The 21,903-nt window shown below is 38.9% G+C and overlaps 1 protein-coding gene across 27 annotated transcripts in view; it reads left to right on the plus strand.

The window, feature by feature from the left end:
- Positions 1-21,903, plus strand: part of shakB (Innexin family member shaking B) — a 202,736-nt gene that overhangs the window by 133,349 nt on the left and 47,484 nt on the right. For 22 of the 27 annotated variants that reach the window (XM_089475059.1, XM_089475073.1, XM_089475060.1 and 19 more), the window contains one exon: positions 1-115. This exon is cut by the window's left edge and continues 765 nt beyond it. The exons of the other annotated variants lie outside the window; for them this stretch is intronic. In XM_089475059.1, coding sequence (XP_089331185.1) covers positions 1-115 — 115 coding nt within the window. The remainder of the gene's footprint in view (positions 116-21,903) is intronic. 27 annotated transcript variants of the gene reach the window in all.

Below are 21,903 nucleotides of genomic sequence, written 5' to 3' on the forward strand. Positions count from 1 at the left end.
CGGCCAGCGCCAGTGCCGCCGGTGGCATCTCTCAATCCCAGAGCGCATTGCTCGGACGATACGGTCCAAACGCCTCCATACGCAACAACGAACGAAAGATTGTTCAGCCGAAACGGTACGTCAATTCAAACCACCCGACCCACCCACCTCTCGCCCACCCAGCATCGCTATCTCTCTTTCACATCTATAAATCATTCCCTCATCCTCTCTCTCTCTCTCTCTCTCTCTCACTCTTTCTCTGCCCCCTAAAGCAACGGCTTCCACATAGTCTGTTCAGCATGTGTGTGTAAGTAAAGAGAAATGTTACCAAGCTGTAGCAATGCATGACGATGTCTTGTATATCTACACCTAAACCGATATCATAATAAATGTGTAGTAATACGAATATATCTGAAACATTTGAAATGTGTATATATAAACGCGAATAATTTATTGAGTTGCAGCAAGGGTCTGCTTCTCGATTAATAATCATATTAATTACTTCATTTTAATCTATAAGAAAAACTATCGATTTCCATCAGAATTAATCGATTTACAATTTTATCAATGTTTCAGCTTGATATTTATACGAATTGAACTCACTTTAATTTTACGTGAACTCATTTAAATTTTAACAGCAAATAAGAAGCAAATGGCTTAGCTATAAAACATACTGACTGCTGAATACTCTGTCACGAAAAAAATACTGACATATCCATTTTTCGACTTGCCACGCCCCCATTTGGTGTATATGTCTAATGATTGTGCAAATCATTACCGGATATTAGCAGTAAGAATATTGAACGACTTGCCAACTACAGTTAAACAAATACAGTTATACCCGATTTACCACGCCCCTACTGGACGTAGACATAACAATCATATCTCCTTGAGCTTATGTTCTCAATGCGAGTATATACTACAAATTTCAAATCTCTAGCAACTCTTGAATTACCCTTGACTCTTATATACCGCAAATGAAATGAGAAAGGAATATTCCAATTTGCAGATCACGAAAACCTTGAAACCTTTTAAGTCAAAGCTATACGGAATATAAGCATATAAGCATGTACTCTTAATTTAAAGTCTTTCTGATCATTCATACGCTCAGGCGAACGGGCCGACAGATTGCAAGACGGAAGTTGCATAAAACCAATATACTCTTTTCATTTTCGTGAATGAGTATAACTCAGTAACTGAGTTTGATAAATTCTTTGCTCTGATTTGAATTTCAAGTAAAAATATTTGCTAGGATATATACATATAGATTTTTTTCTCTATATATATTCATATATATATATATATATATATTTTTTACTTATGTGTATATATATATTTTTTTTCTTCATAAAAAAGATTTGTTTTGACACTTTTAAGGGGCTGGTTTATGATGCCATAAAGTCGCATTAGCCTTGTCGAGTGGCTTGGGCCATTTTGTATTACTGAGGCAAATGCCTTGTGGCTTGGAGCATTTTGGGAGGCAGCCGATGGCACGCCCCGGCCCAAACAACCGCAGACCGCTGCAGGGCAGGCTATGCCGTATGTCTTGTGAGATGCTTTGTATGGAGATGCCGCGGGTCGAATGTGTGGGAAATATAGGTGGTCAGGCGTGAGCTGAGCCACCATTTGTGCTGCTCACTTAACTCCAATGGGGCTCTTGACTCGGCCCATAGCTCGAAGCTAATAGCCGCCAGCGGAGCGACGCTGCTGATGGCACAGCTCTGAAGGCCACTAGAATGTGGGGACGCCCCCATGGCAACCTGCAGCACAGATTAGGTCAACACAGATCAACAAAGAGATTTTGCGAATCTGGAGCTGGTGCAGGGATTGCAACTAGTTCAATCCATGATCTGTCGACCAGAGTAGAAATAAGTCAGCTCCTAAGTCAGGGCAACTCGAGAGGAATTGTTTGATTAGCAAGTGCGTGAAAGAGTGTGAAGAGTATTTTTAGAGAGTTAAATAAAACTACTCCACACTTGCCGTATTCAAGATTTCAAGGTTTGATCCGAACTAACCTACTACGAACCCTGTTCTACTATATTTTTATTTAAAATTTGTATATTTTATTAAGCAAATGTTATACTGTCAATTTAATACTGTTATTTTTTATTTATTTATTATACTCATTCACGAAAGTGAATCAGTATATTGGTTTTGTGCAATGTCCGTCTTGCTGTCCGTCCGTCTGTCCGTCTGTCCGTCTGTCCGTCCGTCCGTCTGTCCGTCTGTCCGTATGAACGCAATCTATTTCGGCGCTATTGAAGCTAGAGACTTGAAATTTGGAACACATACTCGTGTATATCTCCGATTTATAAAGTGTTAAAATTTTCCCGATCCGCCCACTAGGGGCGTGGCAAATCGGAAAATGCATTTTCCGATATACCAGAAATCATGTTTGTTGAAGAGCTAGAAAGCTGAAACTTGGTATGTAGGTCCGCGTTGACCACCCAAGATCACGAGCTATGGCGGATATATCTACGCCCATTGGGGGCGTGGCAAATCGGATAAAACTGTATCTCCTAAAGTTGTAAACCTAGAATGCTGAAATTTTGCACGTCAGCTAATGGTATGATTCTATAAAGTCTGAAGATAAATTATAAGTCTACGCCCGTTGGGGGCGTGGCAAATCGGACCTGAAGATATAGTGATTTTTTAAATTTTCCTATATTTTGGACACTATTGATGGCAAAGACCTCAAATTTTGTATATATACTCGGACTGATCACCCAAGACCAAAAAGTTTTGTCGGATATATGTCCGCCCACAGGGGGCGTGGCAAACCGCAAAAGTTTATATCTCCTAAAGTATAATAGCTAGAAGCTTCAAATTTGGATAGTTGAGTTACTGGTAGCCTCCTCTATCGATTCCCCAAAAATAATTTTTACGCCTCTTTAGGGGCGTGGCATATCGAAAAATACCCTGTAATTTTCACATTTTTTTAGGGTAAGCATTCAAACTTTGCAGTTAGGGTAACGTTATCTCTTTCTAAAAACTGACCAAAAATGAGGTGTCTACGCCCAGTTGGGGCGTGGCAAATCGGAAAAACCTGTATATTCTACAGTATTAGAACGAAACTTAACTATTAAATTGTTGATGGGATGTGAATGAGTATTCCGCAGTCGGTAACGCCCGACTGCAACGTTCTTACTTGTTTTTTATTAATTTTTTTTTTTATTTTTATTTTATTTTTTTTTAGATGTTTATTTGCATTTTTTTTATGATAAAATTGACAATTTTTGTTCTTGCATTTTTAAATTTATTAATTAATTTTTAATAAAATGTTATAACAAAATGCTTCTGCTACCTTTGAAGGAGCTTAAGCTACATTAAAATTAATCAAATATATGTCTCATATATATAGAACATTCGTGCAGCAAATATCTGAGGAAAAGAACGAGATTTGAGAGTGTAATAAATACGGATAAAGCTAACGAGATCATTTAGATAAAGGCAGAGCTTCAGGATATTGGCATACGGCGGCTGATAGAACTGAGCGGAATGAGAACACATATAAGCTCAATTTAAGAATCTATTACAGATGGAATTGATAGAGACTGCAGTTACCAATGCCTAATTTTTAAGTTAGTCTTAATTTTAAAATAATTCGAAACTCTAAAGAATGAAAATACAAATTTAATAGAGTAATACTAAAATTAAGCGGATGGGTATTCAGCATTTTCTCTAGTTCTGATCTAGGCAGCAATACCCGGAATTTCCAGCCAGGCTAGAGTCTCTCGAAATCGAAACAAGATATTTTTCGATATATTACAAGCCATATAGAATGCGTACCGCAGTCCGTCTCTAGCTCAAAGCGTGAACATTCCTGTCTATTTAATGTGTCGGAATGTTGATGGAGCTGTCGGAGCAGGGTAACATTTGTAAGACTCGTTAATGTTAATGCGTCAAGTGGGGGCTGGGGCAAAGCCAATTCTCAATTAAATTTATAATTCAATTTATTGGCGCCCTTTCGGGCTGAGTTGAGCGCCTTTTGTCTTTGTCTTTGCCTTTGCCTTTTACTGGGGCTTAGTTTTGATTTTCTTATTTTTATTTGAGCTTTGTCGACTTTGATTTATTTAACAAGCAAAAGCCGCCAAAATATAAAAAGCCACAAGAGAAAACTTTGTCGCCTCGTCGTCGTCTGTCCGCTGTCGTTTGGGGTTGATTTTTGGGGCTGTTTTTTGGGCTGGGCTCTGCTTGGGTCACACTGAATAGTAGCGAGAGTGGAAAAGAGAGAGAGAGAGAGTGGGAGAGAGAGAGAGGGAGGTAGTCAGTGTTGTGGGCTTGGCTTTATCCTTTATTTTTGGCTTTGCATATGGCAATAATTCAATTATGCACAACAAGGCCGCAAAATAATTGGGCGCCGCAGTCTAGACCCTGATGAGGACGCTGAAGCCGAAACCGAAATCACTTAAAAAAGCCGCAAAAACTTCTGGCTTTGTTAATTCGTTAATTAAATTGGCCTGGCTGGCGCTCGATGGCAGCCTGTGAACAGAAATTCAACTTTAAGGATTACGCAATGGAGGCCACCCACCCCGTAAACCACCCAAGCACCCAACCACCCCCAGCCCACCATTGATGACATTGGCTGCCAGCAATCTTTGCTTATCAAAGGCAAACAACAACGTCCACGACGACAACTCATTTAAGCCATGGCCCCACACACGCCCACCCTGCCCCCACACGCCCCACACGTCCCGTGCCGCCACCTGCCCCAAGCGCAGGCCCTTAATTAGCATAGAATATGTTTTAAAAAGCCACTTGAGCTAAACATTCAAAACACCTACACGGCTCTGCCACGCCCGCCCCGCCCCCTGGCCGAGTGCTGCTGCGACCTTAGACGCTTGCGGCTAAGACACAGCGCGGAGACTGCGTGGCACAGTTATGCAAGTTTGGCAGCGCCCAGCAGGAGTATAAGCCTTTTCGCCATCCGCTTGGCAAAGCCGAAAGCATTGGGTGCTGAGGGGGAAGAGGGGATATGATATTAATTCAAGAAAAGATCAGATTCAGAGGAAGAGAGAAAAGAACGTGAAGAAGTTAAACAAGCAAAGATTAAAATAAATCAGAATAATATAATATTACAAAAAATATATTATTACAATAATAATTATAATAATAATATATAAAATAAAATTATATATAATAATAATATAAATAATAATAATAATACAATAAAAGCACCTGCAAATTCAGCTCGAAAACTCCACTCAGACATTACTCAAACATTCTCCAATTTGTTCAGAGAAAGAGCATTTCATAGTCAGCTGGACAAATTTTAGCCTTTCTTAGCTTTTTTTTTGCTGGCAGCACATAGCGCAGTCGACGTTGCGTCGGCAGCACATGATGCTCAAGTGTTGGGATAAGTATTTCCGCTCTTCAGACGTAACGCTAAAAAATGTGCCCACACACACATACACACACAGACACACACACACACACACAAATATACCCACAAAAGCTGGGGCGCAAGACTAGGTGGGTGGCTGGGTAGCTAGGGGCAAATGGGGGCGTGGTCGCGGTGGATGAGGAAGCACAAATGAAATTGTGACGTTGCCGCCACGCCCATATCAACAGTGCTGCCCGCCCGGCTGCCATTCAAAAGTAATTTAGCGTTTAAAAAACATTTTTCTGCCTGACTTTTAAAAAGTTTTGCATAATGCGCCCGTCTCGCGTTTTACTGCACGAGTATGCGTGTGCGTGCGTGCGTCTGCATGTGTGTGTGTCTGTGTGTGTGTGAGTGGGCGTGTCAACACTCACCTGCTTAATGTGGCCACGTTTCGTCGCCTGTCTGATTCGGCTGATTGTATTATAGCACCTACTAAACAGACTGAATGCCAAAGCCTCGCAATATATTTTTTTTTTGTTAATTTTTTTTTTTTTTTTTTTTTTTTTTTTTTTTTTTTGTATATTGACTTGACGTTTCACGGACGACTGCCAACAAGCCGGATCAAGGAAGTGTATACGCATATGGTCTATTGTGTGTGTGTGTGTGTGTATGTGTTGATGTGCGTACAGCCATTGACTACGAAAATCGGTTTCAGTAATCTGTTCGCACTTCAAGTCTATAATCAAAACGTTTGCAAAAAATCCCAATGAGCATTGAGCACTTCCTGTTTAGAATACCTCTTGAGCACAGACATCAGAGTACCGGGTATGTTGTGTGTGAGGTTATATAAGTGATCTAAGATCGGCTAGATATACGCAATTTGCAGTTCAAATCAATCTGCTCTAAAATGAATTAAACTCCAGTCTAGGTAGATTTATTATTCTTAAACTTATTTTAGGCGATCTTATTACAGGGTATCTGCATAGTTTATATTAAATATACATTGAAGACTCAAGTAAACTTGACTTTGAATCTGCTTATGGTTTAAGTATTATTCTGAAAGCTTTTAAGGATATCCTCATATAGGGTATCTATTAATTCTTCATTTATTCCATTACGCTCTTCTCTTCTGTTTTTATTCAGGTATGAAATATACATTTAAGTCTCTACACAATTTGGCTTGAATTCGATTTGTTATTTTATTCTTAATATAGTATCGCATAGTACAGGGTATCTTAAAGTCCTGCCTGTTCTATGATAAACAGAGGCCATTAAGTTCTCTTCATAGTTCAACTTTATAGTTGAGGAATATGTATTATACCAAGGGTTATAGCACATATCGTAGTACAGGGTATCCTCAGGTCTTGCGTCGTGTGGCGCTATTCGTAGTACCATGAGTACAGTTGAAGTCAATATTGATTTGGCTTTGAATCTACTCACTGTTCAGGTAATATTCTAAGCGCCTTAAAGGATGTCTGCGTACAGGGTATCTGCAAGTCCGACTCATCATATATTTTCAAATGCTCAATTGTCATTGGACTCTATTCATAACAAGAAATATATAATTGAGATTCAGAGCAATATACCACACCTACATATACCCAAGCCTATTACAGGATATCACTTAGTTGAGCACTCTCTCTCTCTCTCTTTCTCTCTTTCTCACTCTCGCTCTCTCCATCCACCCACACAAACACACACACAGAGTTGACATCGCAGACAGTTCCTCCGTAAGGCGCTGTTCATGTATGCGACGTTTTTGTTGGCCTACTCAAATACTCGGAAAATGGGCTTATGCTTTGGTTAATTATCTCGGAAGGTTTTAAAATTTTTCCGCTAAGCGTTCATAACTTTTTAAGAGCCGCAAAAAATAAGCAAAAAAAAAAGCAGACGAAGAAGAAAAACAAAAAGATACCCCTTGCAATTTGTTTAGCGCACTTTTAGCTGAGTTAATTAACAAAAAACAAGAAAAAGAAGAGAAAAAAAAAATAAAATAAAATGAAAAGCGCTTTGCCAGTTGTGCACATAATTTCCCTTTGAGCCTGGCCAACTAAATGGTTTTTATTCTGGTTTTTCTCCCATTTTTGGGGGCGTGCGCTCGTAATTGGTTTAGGCCAATGTAAATATTTACTGGCCAACAGGCAACAACAACAACAACAACAAGATGATGATGTAGAAGAAGAAGACAACAGACCTTACAAGTGTCTGAAATGTAATTCCTTAATATTACCCCCCAGCCCAGCCCAACCCAACCCAACCCAATTCAATCCAGTCAAAAGAGCGTCGTCCCATCAATAATCTATTTCTGTCGTTTTTTAATTTGCACTCGTAATCCCCCCTCCACTCTCTCGCGCTCACAGAATGTATACTAATTATGCCGGCTGGCTATGGGCATCGTTATTGGTGTCATCTAGTCATTATTTAATATAAACCCACTTTGATAAATTATTTCCGTTGTGCGGCACGTGACGAGAGTTGTCAGCGTTTAGTCAGTCCGCGGGGCTACTTTGATTTGTGGCCAAGTTGTTGGCCTAAAGGGCCCGCGGCAAATGTTGTGAGAGCCGCTCTGAGTGCTGAGTGCCGACGAATTGAGATAAGTGAAGATGAGACGCGTCTCGACTCGACTCGTCGCGCGTTTATTTGCGCAATTAATCAATTTAGCCGGCACTGGGCGCTGTTTGTTGAATAAGTGATAAAGATTTATCACTCGTTCACTAATCTAGCCGGCTGGCTGTTGACCCACCCTCAGCCACCAGGCCCCCCCAGACCCTAGTCCACCCCCTCCGCTCCTGCGGCTTGGCTCGCTTAAAGTTCACGGCGGCAGCTCTCAGCATTCATTGAACCCAAAGCTTTGACTTTTGCGTCTCAACGCACATGAAAAGCAATTGAAAACGGTTCCCTGCCTCCCTACCTCCCTCCCTGCCTCCATCCACAGCCAAAGGTGCCAGGTGGTGCTCGGAGGAGGAGGAGCTGATGGCGCTGGAAGCCAGAGCAAGGACCGTAGCTTTCGTATTTACTTTGACTTAATCAACGTAAACCGCGAATAAATGAAACTCTCAATGCTGTTCAGCGCGAATATTATAGAAATAAATACACAACAACAACAACAACAAAAACAAATAGAGTGAGACTCGAAATTGAAGCTTTAAAAAATACTCTGATTTGACTTTAAATAAATAAATTAGGTAAGCAGCTATGTTTCTATAACACATTAAATAAATCAATAATTCGTCTTATATTAAATTAGGTAAACAGGAAGCCGTGCATCAATGTTGCCTATACTTCAATTTAATTATAGTTTCATTCAAATTGATTTAAAAAAAAATATTTATTTGAACAAAGTTGCAGAGAGAAGTTGCTTGGGAGACTTTTTTAAACATTCATGAAAGGGCGAACTGAATTTAATGCAATAAATTCATGAATCAGCAAATCGTTTTTTTTTTTTAATTCCTTGAAATAATTTTATAAATTAAAAATGTATTATTAAATATTTTTTTAATTTTTTAAAATTAAGTATCTTTTTTTTTTAGTTAATATTTTTTTTACATCATAGTTAACATTTTTTTTACATCTTTAATATATCAAATTATTATTAATATTATATTATATCTCAATATTAAATATTTTGTATTTAAACATTTTTATATTTTAAATTGTTATTATTAAAAATTTATTATATCACATACTTTTTATTTCAATTATTTAAAATTAAATATCTTGTTTTTTTTTCTAATGTTTCGTAACATATTAATTTAATATTATTTTAAACATAGTCAATATTTTTTTCTTAACATCTTTATTATATCAAATTATTATTAATATTATATTATATCATAATAATTAATATTTAATATTTTTTATTTAAGCATTCTTTATATTTTAAATTGTTATTATTAAATATTGATTATATTTGATACTTTTTATTTAAAAATTTTTTAATATATATAATTATTATTATTTCATATATTAAATATTTTGTATTTATAAATTTTCAATATATTGAATTATTACTTTATATATATTGATTTTCTTTTTTTTATTTGTTTTAATATATTAAATTATTCAAAGCAATTAAGTAAGCTCTTTACAGATTCATGTACATACATATATTTCATATATATTTATTTTAAATTGTTATTTGACTTTTCATTTAAATGTCAACAAAATTCGCATATTTAATTACACATTTATTTTTAAATTACATTTGCTTCAACTTCAATGGACTAGAAGTCATCATTAGCAAACATTGAGCATAATTACAATTTCACCGTGATGTTATTTCAATATCTGGTAAATATTGAGTTATTTATTCAAATTACATTTGATTTGAGCACTTGTCAGCGTGTTACGCCTCAATTCATATAATTTATTCATGCTGCTGCTTCTACTTTACTATTTTATAGCAATAATTATTTATCGATGCTATGATTGGTTTATTAATCCGTAATCAATGTAGATATAAATCATACGCACCGTTGCCAGCTCTGATTTAATTACTAATTTATTCAGATTATTTCGTGGCGCTTGAAAGGTTTTGCTGCAAGTGCCTTAAATTCTATATATATATTTATATTTTATCAGACATCAACTTTAAAAGTGGCCCTCTCTTCGAGCTCTTCGGGCTCTTTGGGCTCTTTGGGCTCTTTGGCTTTTCGACTTTTAGTCTCCTGTGATTTTTGTATATTACGCAACGTTGGGCCAACTGATGCGGCTGCCATTCGGCTGGGCGGGTTGGATGGGGAGGGGTGGGGAGGGGGCTGTGCTGGTTCTGCCGGGCTTGTCGAGCCTGTCGGTGCTGTGTGCTCCGACTGCGGGTGCGGGGCGGGTGCTGGTGCATTTTGTGGCCGGTCAATGCTCCCGAAGCATAGGCAAAATTGCAGAGCAGCGTGTGAAATCAAAAGGAAGGCCAGGAAAATGTTGGAAGGGACAATCCGCACTCACTCGCTCTCTCTCGCCCTTCTCCCTCTCTCTACCATTCTCTCTCTTTCGCTGTGCTGATACGGATGCAAAGCGGGGCCAGCAGGACACCAGGACAGCAGGACTGCCAATGGCCAGCAATGTTGATGTTTTCGTTTTAAGTCGCGGCATTTGGCATTTTGCCTTGTCAACGCCAACGTCGCTGCTGCCGCCGCTGCTGCTGCCGCTGCCTCTGTCGATGGCAACGCCAATGTGGATGCCAACTTTTTGGGGGTGCACTTATTAAAAATTGTGGCCCGCGGTGCGCTGCACATTTTCTTAGGTGCAAAAGTTGCACTTGGCGACTGGCCAAAAAACGGATTGAACGCGTGGATTCGCGTGGTACGCTGTGTGCACAGCGGGTGGGCGGTTTTTGACTGATTGAGTGGTGGTGCTGGTGGTGCCATTGCTGTTGCCGTTAAGTGAAGTGTAGGCGCACGAAACGAAACACGCGAAACTTGGCGGTGCAATGTAATAAATTTGCAAAATGTCCAAGCCGACTACACGAATGGCTTACCCAATGCACACCCACGCACACACACACACACACACACGCATATATAGACCCTCGCTGCCCTTCGCTGAACCGGATACAGCTACTATATTTTGTAGGAAAACTTTTCTTTCGTACATCAACTATCTCCGAGCTGGCCTGGACTGGGCAAACCACCTTTTCGAATAAGCGAATTCGTTGAAAATTTGGAAAAACTTCATTTGAATTTATAGCGAAAAGCGAAAGAGCTGAGGCCTAAGCTTATGAATATGTAATCCCATCAGTTTGAGTTGAGTTTCTTCAAGCCTGTGAAATCGTATTCATGCCAGCCGAAAGCTAATTAATCTCTATGCTAACAAGAAAGGTGCAGCTCGTGCTTATTTTGAAGACGTTTTCATAGACTCTTAGAATCGTTATTAGATCGAATTACATATGCATTTGGATTATTTCCTTTGATTTAGTTCTTATGGCCAAATATGTGGCTCTTAAGCTTCTACTATTGATTCTATTCATATTCGCTCATAAGATCTTAAAGCTAACGTTTTCTATTGCCTGCTTCTAGGCTAAGCTATTGAAATTTAAGATTCTATTTTATTTTTAGCCTCTTTAACTAAAATAATAATAATAAAAAAAAATTAAAATTAAAATAAATATATATTTATTTATTTATTAGCTTACACTCAATAGAAGTATATTTATCTTCAGTCAATAGGTGAGAAGGTTTCCACAGAAACGTCTTTAATACCTTCGTAAGGGGGTGGAAGCAGAACACATAATTTCCGGGATATTAGAGTACTACTATAAAACCATCTAATCTATACTTTTAGCCAACGATATTGCAGATAGTTTCATCGCTTTGTTGTACAGTTAATTTTTAAGGAAAGCAAAGGAAAGCTTCAAGTTTTCAGCTAAAATTTTAATAGCTAAAGTGTACGATACAATTTTAAAAATTAAATAATTATCAATAATTTAATAAAATGAAATATGCATATATATAAAAAAAAAAAAAAAATAAAATAAAAATAAATCTTTAAAAAATTACAAAATTTCTGCAAATTTACGAGATACAAAATACTATTTTAATTTGCTTAATTTAGATCCCTAAAACAAAGTTGTTGCAGCTATCTATTAAGATATATGAAAATCGAGATGGCATACCAATCGCACTGAATTTATCGATCAATCGCAAACATGAATGACCATCGATACTATCGCTGATGCCATCTATGGCTTCAGGAGCCGTAGAACAGGACGCAACTATGAGTTCAAAGAGATATTTGATGGACTATCAGTCAAGATCCAATCTACTAGATGGATGCTGAGCCTACAAAACAATATAACTGCATATTTAAATTCCATTTTTTTTTTTTTTTGCCTTTTTCCAGCTCTCTTATTTCATGATTTCACATCTTGAACCCACTCAAATTAATATATAATTAGTTGCGCACACAGACTTGAGTGTCAAAGTGCATATGTGTGCGTGAGTGAGAATGTGTGTGTGTGTGTGTGCGTGTGTGTGCGTGTGCTTGTGTGTATTTTAGCATATAGTTCCAGCCTGCAGCGTGCAGAGCTGCTTTTACTGTTTGCCTAACAAATTGAAACGCAAATGAAATGAGCTTAAATATGCACACAATGTAAATAGAAGCGAACAACTTAGCTGCAGGGGCTTAGCTGGCAAATGTTTTGCATAGTTCATAAAAGGACCTCCCAGCCCAGCCAGCCGAACCGAGTCTCGTGCCTCGCGCCCTCTCTTTCTGTCGCCTTCTGCGGCAGCGCGCCTTATCAAGTGCCGTTGCCATTCCGCTTATCGCTAAATGCCAATCAGCAACGCAAATTTGACAAAGCGCCGAAAATCGACTTGAATCAGAAAGGAAAATGCTGACAGGCTCAGCGACAGGAGTCGAACAATCAAAATTGATGAAACATTTCTGCTCAATTCTGCAAACTGTGAATTTCAGCTTCTGGCCACAATTAAAGATTCTCCTTAAAGCTGGCCCAGAACTGAGCTGAGGGCCCTGTTAATGCTGGCTCCAGCCTGCTCCAGCTGCCTAAAGCATGCAAATTCTGTCTTCAACTTCTTGCTGCTGCTTATATCTATATGTGTATGCGTGTGTGTATGTGTGTGTGTGTGTGTGTGTAAAGATGTTGCAAAGCAAACGCACACAAAATTCTACGCTTTGGCAGCCATCAAAGGGGAACAAAGACAAAGCGAAACGAAAACAGGCAAAAGAGATAGAAAAATTAAGAAAGCAAGCTCCCAAAACGGAAAGGAAACCAGACAAAAGTACACACGAGTTGAAAAGTAAAGCGCATATGAAAAAAGGGGGCAGAAAAAAAGCGAACAACAGAGTGAGAGTGAGAGAGAGAGAGAGAGAGAGAGAGAGAGAGAGAGAGAGAGAGAGAGAAGCGCAAAAACTATGTAAGTGCAAATATTTTCTTATGCTTGTATGAAATGTAAGCATGTAAATACACATGCTTGTGTGTGGGTGTGTGTGTGTGTGTAAGTATGTATTACTGTCAGATGGGCACAATGCATTGCAGTTGTCGACAGAGTTTCAAGGAAGAAAAACAGGAGAATAGAAATGGAGACTGACAAGTGCACGCACAAGGGCTACGTTCAAACTTTATGCTTGAATATAAAAAATAAAATAAAAATGTGGAAAATGAGAAATAGAAATGCAAATAAAAATCAAACTGCATAGGTAAAAAAATGTTATTGAAGAAGTTATGTATTGAAGTGCCTAGAAGACTCTCGAAAGTTGAATCGAGTTGACACCTGTAACTTTTGGCTGCCCTGCGGGCGTATTAAATATTTTGAGCTAAGGTCTGGAAAATAAACGAAGTCAAGATTTTAAGGGAGTCCCTCTGTCTCGCTCTCCCTCTCAGAGTGTGTAGCATCCTCTCTCTTTCTCAGTTTCCTTCTCGCTCTTACCAAACTATTTATAATTGAATTCAAGTCTATCTCTCTCTCTCTCTCTGTCTCTTTTTGCCGCTTTCCAAACTATTTATATTATAAGCTTTGTCTCTCCCTCTATCACTATCTCTCACTCACATTCTGTCTTTCTGCAAAGAATTTATTACTTAAGCTGATTCTCTCTCTTTCTCATCCTCTCTTTCTCTCTCTCTCTCTCTCTCTAATTCTGCCTCTCTCCCAACAATTTATAATCTCTAAGTCTTTCACTCTCCCTTTCTCATTCCTCCGCTTTCGCTCTGCCTCCCTCTCCATCTATTGCTCCAAGCAATTTATAATCTAAACTCTGCCCCAGTCTCTCTCTACCTCACTCTCCCTCTCATTCTCTCCTTCTATATCTCTCCCAACAATCTGTAATTTAAACTATATTCTCCCTCTCTGCCTTACTCAAAATAATTTATAATCTAAACTCTTTCTTTCTTCTCTCTCTAACTCTTGTTCTCTCTCTATCTCTCCTTCTCCTTCTCTCACTCTCCCACTCCGTCTGCCTCCCTCCGCACAGTTGATAATTTCAACTATGTTTTCGTAGCAGCTCAAATTATTGTTTGCTAAGTGTAATATTTAAGCACTCGAGCTGAGCCAGAATAATTGAGAAACTCTCTGCTGCTGTAATCCGACTGCCTGATGCATATTTTGAATGTGTTATAAGACGCAGTGCGTCAGGCTGCTTCAATTTGCTGGTTCGCTGCGAACTTTTTAAATATTAATAAGAAAAGAATCTAAACTTTCAATGAAGACAACGAGCACTGACTCGATTTGCATGTCTATGACTGACTGTCTCTCTGGCTGTCTCCCTGTCGGGCTGGTTGCTTGGCTGCCTGCGTTGTGATGTGTACGTGCGAGCATTGTGTCTGCAGGCATGTACACATCTACATATATAAATAATACTGTCTATGCATAAAAGTGGCTGCTGCCAAGTGAGTCCTTATTCTCCTGCAGTCACTGCTAACTGACTGCCGGAATGACAATCAAAGAGAAAGCAAGAGAGATAGATAGAGACAGAGAGAGAGAGAGAGAGAGAGAGAGAGAGAGAGATAGAGAGAGGGAGATGGACTTTTAAGCCAACAACTGCTACATGCCACACACACACACAGACACAGGCACACACTCACATAGATATGTTTTTGCAGTTAGTCCTTAGCATAAACCAAAGTCTGCGAGCCTTGCACTTCATTTCCATAGTCCAAAGAACAGCTGCCTGCCAGCTGGGGCGGCCCTTGTTACCACGCAAATTGGCTTTAAATCGATGGCATCGCTAAGGCGAGCACGCACACATGCTTCTCAGCAATTTTCTACAATTTAATTGCAACTTTGATACATGAAATACATGCCACGCACACACAATATATCGAGAAAGACTTTCGAAAATTCATTAAAATTTCAATGCAGGCAACAGATTAATTTCGAAGCTGTGTGACTCTAACATTATTTACTACTTATTGATTGATCAATCTGCAGTGAAAAGTTTACTTTGTTTCACTAAATCTATTAAAATTGCATTCGTTGCACGAGGCGTATGCGTAATATGCATAGCAATAAATTAGAAGAAGGCATAAACACGCTATCTATTTATCTATCTCTCTGTTTCTCCCTCTCTCTCACACACACATGCACACATCAAGTGCTGTCAATTAAATTATTATTGAATATTAGAAAATTTGCCAATATTGCGTATACGCAGCGTTATGCAAACAAATTCAGCTTTGCATTGACTAAAGTCTCTGTAGATACTTGCCAATGGATGTGCATGAATGCACGGCGAGTCATTGGCCCAGCCGAACCTTGCAACATAAATGGAATAAAATATTCAAATATTTAAAAAAAAAAAAAAATAAATAAAAATGCGCATACGTCATGTGAGCCTTGGGAATCAGAGGCACGCAAAATTCTCGTTTCTGGTTAATCAATAAAATTGCCTTTGAAATTCAATTAGTGTGTGTGGAGCGCTGGAAATAGTAAATCTTTGGAGCATAGTTCATAAGTATTTAAGAGCCCGGCAAGGCCCAGCAGCGGCCCACTTAACGGGGCCGGGCCAGCTGGTCTTGGCCAGGTGCAGGTGTGGGCCACACTCAGCCGAGCCGGGCAAAGTGTAATTAAATATCCATTTAGTGTACATTACGTTTCCTTTGGCCGACAAACGGGGCCGAAGAACTTGCAGCTGAGCTGAGCTGAGCTGAGCTGGGCAGACGCCTCGCTCTGCCGCTGAGCCAAAGCAAACAGGCTGGAAACCCCTTAAGAGCTAGCATAAGCACCGAATGCAGCCGGCAGCTGGCCGGGGCTGGCCGGGGCTGGCAGGGGGCGAAAGGCGGCCAAGCTGCCCAGGAGCCGTACGAGAGAAGTTTAAAGAGCTGCTGCTTATGTCTAAATGAATTTAAAAGTTTCTTCACTTCAGAAAACAGCGTCCAAGCCGCGCTCTGTTTTCGCTCTGCCTGCACCACTCGCCACGCCACGCTCTTCATATTTTTAGCTATGCTCCTCCTACTCGCCCCCCTCTACTGCCCACTCATCGTTCATTTGCGGCCGCTTGAGAGTTGCCCGCGGCGGCTGGACCGTGGACCGTGGACCGTGGAGCGTGGCGACCACTGTGCTCCCAGGCGCCCGCTCGTTTATTAAAGATTATGCTTATAATGACGTCGACAATGACGACAAGCAGCTGAATGCGCGACCCAAGCGCCGGCTGACCATCCCCCTTCCTCAGCTCAGCTTCATCTTGATGATTTTCTCAAAATTTTCCTTCGTGCTTTAAGTGTTTGCGATACGAGTGTGTGTGTGTGTGTCTGTGTGTGTGTGTGTGGTTGTGTATTACGGTCCTTTTCCTTTTAGCTATCTTGCTTATATGCTTTATGTTATTTTATTTCATGGCTCTCCTTCTCCCTCTCCCTTTCCCTCTTCCTTTCTCTCTCTCTCTCTCTCTCTCTTTCCCTCTTGCTCGCTCGTTTCGTTTCATATTTTCTATACATATACACACACATTTTTTTTCGCTCTTTATTTTTCTGCCTCGGCCCTTCGGCTCCGCCTGAGCCATTAAAGTTTATTTTCTCCTTTGTTTATCAACGCTGGACCTGGGCCTTGCGGGCGCCGATATGGCCGCCACTCGCCCCACGCTGAGTGTCACGTGATTTGTGAAACAATTTAACACTCGAAATGCCGCTTTGCAATACTTTTCAGTGTCAGCGACGGCCGACCGAGAGGCCTAAAGAAAATGCTGAGAGCGTATGTATGGGAGGAGATCCTTATAATATGTGTGTAGAAGCTCAAGAAGAAGAAGTTATATAATAATTCAGGCTTCCAGTTTCATATCGACAGATTTAATATAGATTCCATTCAAAATAAAATGATATTCAATAGAATACCGCTATAATGACTCCGCTGTATAGTGCGACGAAAATTCTGGTCCCCAGACAAACGTATATGAGTAAACCCCTATGGTTATAGCGTCTTCCAGGTATAACGATGTTCCCTTGAGCGTCGTTATAACCGGACTCTACTGTATATGAGACTGTTTTGAATAGCCTTGATGATTGGGTGTTAAAATAATCCATATTATATGTATATATCACTGAATATCATATGGTTAAAAGAGAGAAGAAGAAGTTAAGGTATTTATATACTGATTTGCGCCTTCTTTATCTGCCGCTGAATATATTCTCTATGGTATATTCATTATATATTAATGTATTGGTTTTTTTTTTTCCACCTACATTTATTTCAATGCAGAAAACCACAATCTATATGATCTTGCTATCTGTGAAGATCAAGAAGAAGTTGTAGCATTCAGTTACCGAATGGAACCTTCATTTATCTGCAGATGTATTATGATTATGATTATTGTTCACTCAACAATATATATATAAGAGTATATAGGTTTCTCTGGATATTTGAGCTGCATGATTACTATGAATATAAATATTCATAACTCAATGCTGTGTGGATCTCTTTAAGCTTTGGTTTTAATTTGAATACAAAATTAAAAAGCTATACATAGAACTAAGATACAGGTTTGCAATATCCCATTTGTATAGTTGCTGCTCATATAATAATATATAGGTATATATACTCCGATATAGTGTGGAATAAGCAGGAAATTTGCATATTGAATATGCTATATCTGCAGTTTCTTTTGATATTTGAGCTAAAGCTGTTCCCACTTGTTCTTATTTGGGATCTACGCATATATCATTCGAATACTCCAATACATATATACGTTCCATTTGTGTTTCATTTGATGTATCTCCGGCACTCTCAGCTGCTTTCGGGTCACATATGGCCTCAGATTTGTGACACTTGTGACTTTGTCATTGTGCAACTGGCTGTGGCGCCTTTGTGGTTAGCGGCAGCAAAAGCAGGGGCAGCAGGAGCAGGGGCAGCCGGAGCAGGGGCAGCAGCAGCAGGAGCAGCAGCAGCAGCTCTTTGGGCTTGTCTTTGGGGCAACTGTATCTCAATCGCTCATACAATCCGGCAGCTCCATGCCCCATGCCCCATGTCCCATGCCCCATGCCCCATGCCGTGCAGCCGTCTGACAGCCTCGTTCTGTGCTCGTATTACTCGCAGTTGCTATTGTTTCTCTACTCTGTTTCATTTCTATGTCATTTCCGTCGCTGCCTCTGCCGCTACCTCTGCCTCTGCCGCTGCTGCTGCTGCTGCTGCTGGCGCATTTAACAGCTAATTTCAACGAGAAAATTTTTGGATCGTGAGATTAGGCGGTGACAAGGAGGCCAAGTTTGTGGCATGTGGCAAGGCGGAAAGGTAGCTGGACTGGCTGGGCGGGTGGCCAGAGAGGAGGCGGACTAACAGGAGGGCAGCAGCAGCACCAGCAGCAGCACCAGCAGCAGCACCAGCAGCAGCACCAGCAGCAGCAGGGTGCGGAGCGTACCGGGCTGGGCAACGGCACTGCCAGCCATAAGTCATCCAACCGCTTGCTTGTGCGGCGCTTATGCAAATTTGTGTCAGCTGACAAATGGGGCAGCATTTGCACAATGCCAACATCCCAGCCCGGAGGGGGGCGTGGCCGTGCCATAAGAATGAGTCGCAGGCACTGCGAACGGGATGCTGCGACGTGTCTCTATATAAATATCATTTCTATTTGTATTTTTCTTTTTTTTTTGTGTTTCTTCCTTTGCTTCTTCTTCTTCTGTTTTCATTTTTTCTCCGCCTCCGACTTTGTCGTTGTGATATTTTTCCTCTTTTGGGTTTATGTTTTTTATGTTATTTGGGTCGGCCGCTTAGCCCGACATGATAAAATCGCATTTAAAATATTTTTTCATCGCCTCTTGTTGTTGTTTTATTTGTATTTTCTTTTTTTTATTATTATTATTATTATTATTTTTTCTATTTTTGCTTCGTTCATCATGAATATAACTAGGCGGCGAGAAGAACAACATCAACAGCTAGTAAAGCTGGCAAATAAGTTGAAGTAGTTTTCATTAACGAACTAAATTAATGAAATTTCTATGCGAGAAAGTGACTTTCTTTCTGTGTGTGTGTGTGTGTGTGTGTTGGCTTGTGTGTGTAATCATTATTACTCGTTATTATATAATAAAGTGCGGCATATAATTTACACGTGCACAAACACACAAACACACACACACACACGCACACACAGACAAGTGCCACGCCTACAATGCGCCCATGCGCCCATATGAGCTCTTATCACCCTGCTGCAAGCCGCACTCAGATGAAGACTTTGCTTTTAATTTTTCTCCTTTTTTTCCTCTCTCTCTCTCTCTCTCTCTCTCTCTCTCTCTCTCTGCTGCCAACGACAGGACGCAATGCGTTGAAGACTCGCGCACCCACACACACACATCAGCTCACACACACACACACACACACACACTCGCGCACAAGCAGACACGCACATAAAATTATTTTCTTCATATAATAAGTGTAATAACTTTCATGTGTCGTCCATGTGGAATGTGGCACGAACCTCTGCGCAAATATGTGCGAGGGCAGCACGAAAAGTTGTTGACAATACTAACGCAATTAAATACTGACTGACTCAAGGTCAAAAGGGATCTATTCTAATATATTATATATAAATATAGATTGAAATATATGAATATATAATATATATCAATTTAAAAAATACTGTAAGCTAACATTTTGTTGTCTAATAACAAAGCTTCTTATTATTTTGAGTAATGTTGAAGGGTTTACTTAAACTGGCAGCACGCTTACTCGAATTGGTTCGTTCGTGTTCTCGGTTGTTGCTGGGAGAGACAGAGAGAGGGAGAGAGAGAAAGAGAGATGAGATGGTTAGAAGTTGCTATACCTTTGATATGATATAGAAAGAGAGAGGGAGAGAGAACAAATTTATTGTTTTGATATATATTCCTAATACTGCCAAGCTTCTATGTTCTGGAGCATATACATATGTGTGTGTTAAATATATAAAAGGCCGTAGACACAAGTTGGCATATCAAATTTTATTGCACATATAATATTATTAAGAAAATATATAAAATAAATAATAATTATAATAATATATAATATCATTTATAATTCATACTTTTTGTTTTCTTTTAAATTCAAAATAAATTTTTGTTATATTGATTTTTGTTTACTTGTTGTTTTATACATATATGGTAAACGGATATTAATTTAATTTACTAATTTAATTTATTTGATTTTCATATAATTATATATTATTTGCCTTTTAAATTAAACATTCCATCCATGCTCAATTTTTATGTATAAATTAAAATGAAACAGAAATAATTTATTATATGCATATTTATTAAATTAAATATTTTTAAATAATATTATGTTATCATATATTCTATAGTAATATTCTGTAGATATTAATAACTTTAACAGGATTAACACTTTTGCTTAAGTTCAAAGCGATTTATTGAAACGCCCCTCGCATGTGGCTGCCTGTTTCAATCTCGCACTCTCTACTTCCCTAACGCGCATTCTCTAACGCTCCGCGTATGTACGTTTGTATGTGTGAGTGTGTGTGTGTGTGTTGTGCAGCACTTAAAGAGAATTGAGTGTAACTGAGGAGTGGGAAGTAAGGAGTGCGTTGTCCTCATTTGGGACTTTGCGCACAAATCCAGCATAAGACAATAAAAATCGTTGTAGGTGAAGTGTAGTTAGTAGTCAGTACGCGTGTGTGTGCGCGCCAGTGTGTGTGTGTGTTTTAGGATTGGTGTAAGAGCGCTTAAAGCTTCATGGGTATTTAAATATACGCGATTGCAGTAGAAATACATATATGTACACATATATATGTGTATAAATATATACATATACATATACATATATTCACACATACATATGTGTATATATATATTAGCCAAAAAGTCAACGATTGCGAAACTTTCGCCAAGCAATTGTTCCACTCATTACAAATAACCAGCAGAGCATGCCACTTTGTGGGCGGGACAGTGGGGGGCGTGGCCAGCGCCAGGGTCAGCGGGCAATGGGCAATGGGACAATGATAGGTATAAGCAGGTTTAATTGTCAGCAGTGGGTCAAGCAATAGCAAGAGCACAATTGAAGGCTGCGAATGCCGAAATCAAACAGAATGCGGCAAGAGCAGCACAAACTGAAATACACCGAAACACCATAGAAAAAGGACAAGCAGAGAAAGCGGAACAAGAAGAAGAAGAAAACGGAGAAGCCTTGTTTCCGTTTGCTGCTTATATAAAAACTTAAGCAGACGACGAAAATAAATAGTAAATACTTGACATTTCCCAAAGGGGAAAGAAAAATAAAATCTTGTAATAAAAAGACTTCTTCATTTTTCAAATTGAATTGAATAAAAAGAAAAGGATAACAACAACAAATTTAATTTATATAAACAATTTTATATGTATTTCGAAAGAGCGAAATCAGAGCTGAACGAATAAAATATTATTATCTTATTGTAGAAGACTCAATGCATTAAATACTAAGTCAAGTCACAGTAGATCAATATTTTTCATATTATTATATTAGCCAATAATTTTATATAAATAATTTATCCTCAGAATATTTAACATTAGGATGAAATTTAAGAACTAATTTTACCTATAATATTTATTTCTGGTAACTCTAAATATTAATATTTATAAGAAAAATATCTGTTATATTTAACAAATTATTTATATATTTTTAAAAATCATTTAAATATTTTTAGATAAATTTTTATTTTATTTTTTTTCATTTCGAATTACTTTTATTGTGTTTTTTTCTTTTTTT

Source organism: Drosophila arizonae, chromosome X (genome assembly GCF_054131065.1).
Source record: "Drosophila arizonae isolate 15081-1271.41 chromosome X, UAZ_ARI_1.0, whole genome shotgun sequence".
NCBI lineage: Eukaryota > Metazoa > Arthropoda > Insecta > Diptera > Drosophilidae > Drosophila > Drosophila arizonae.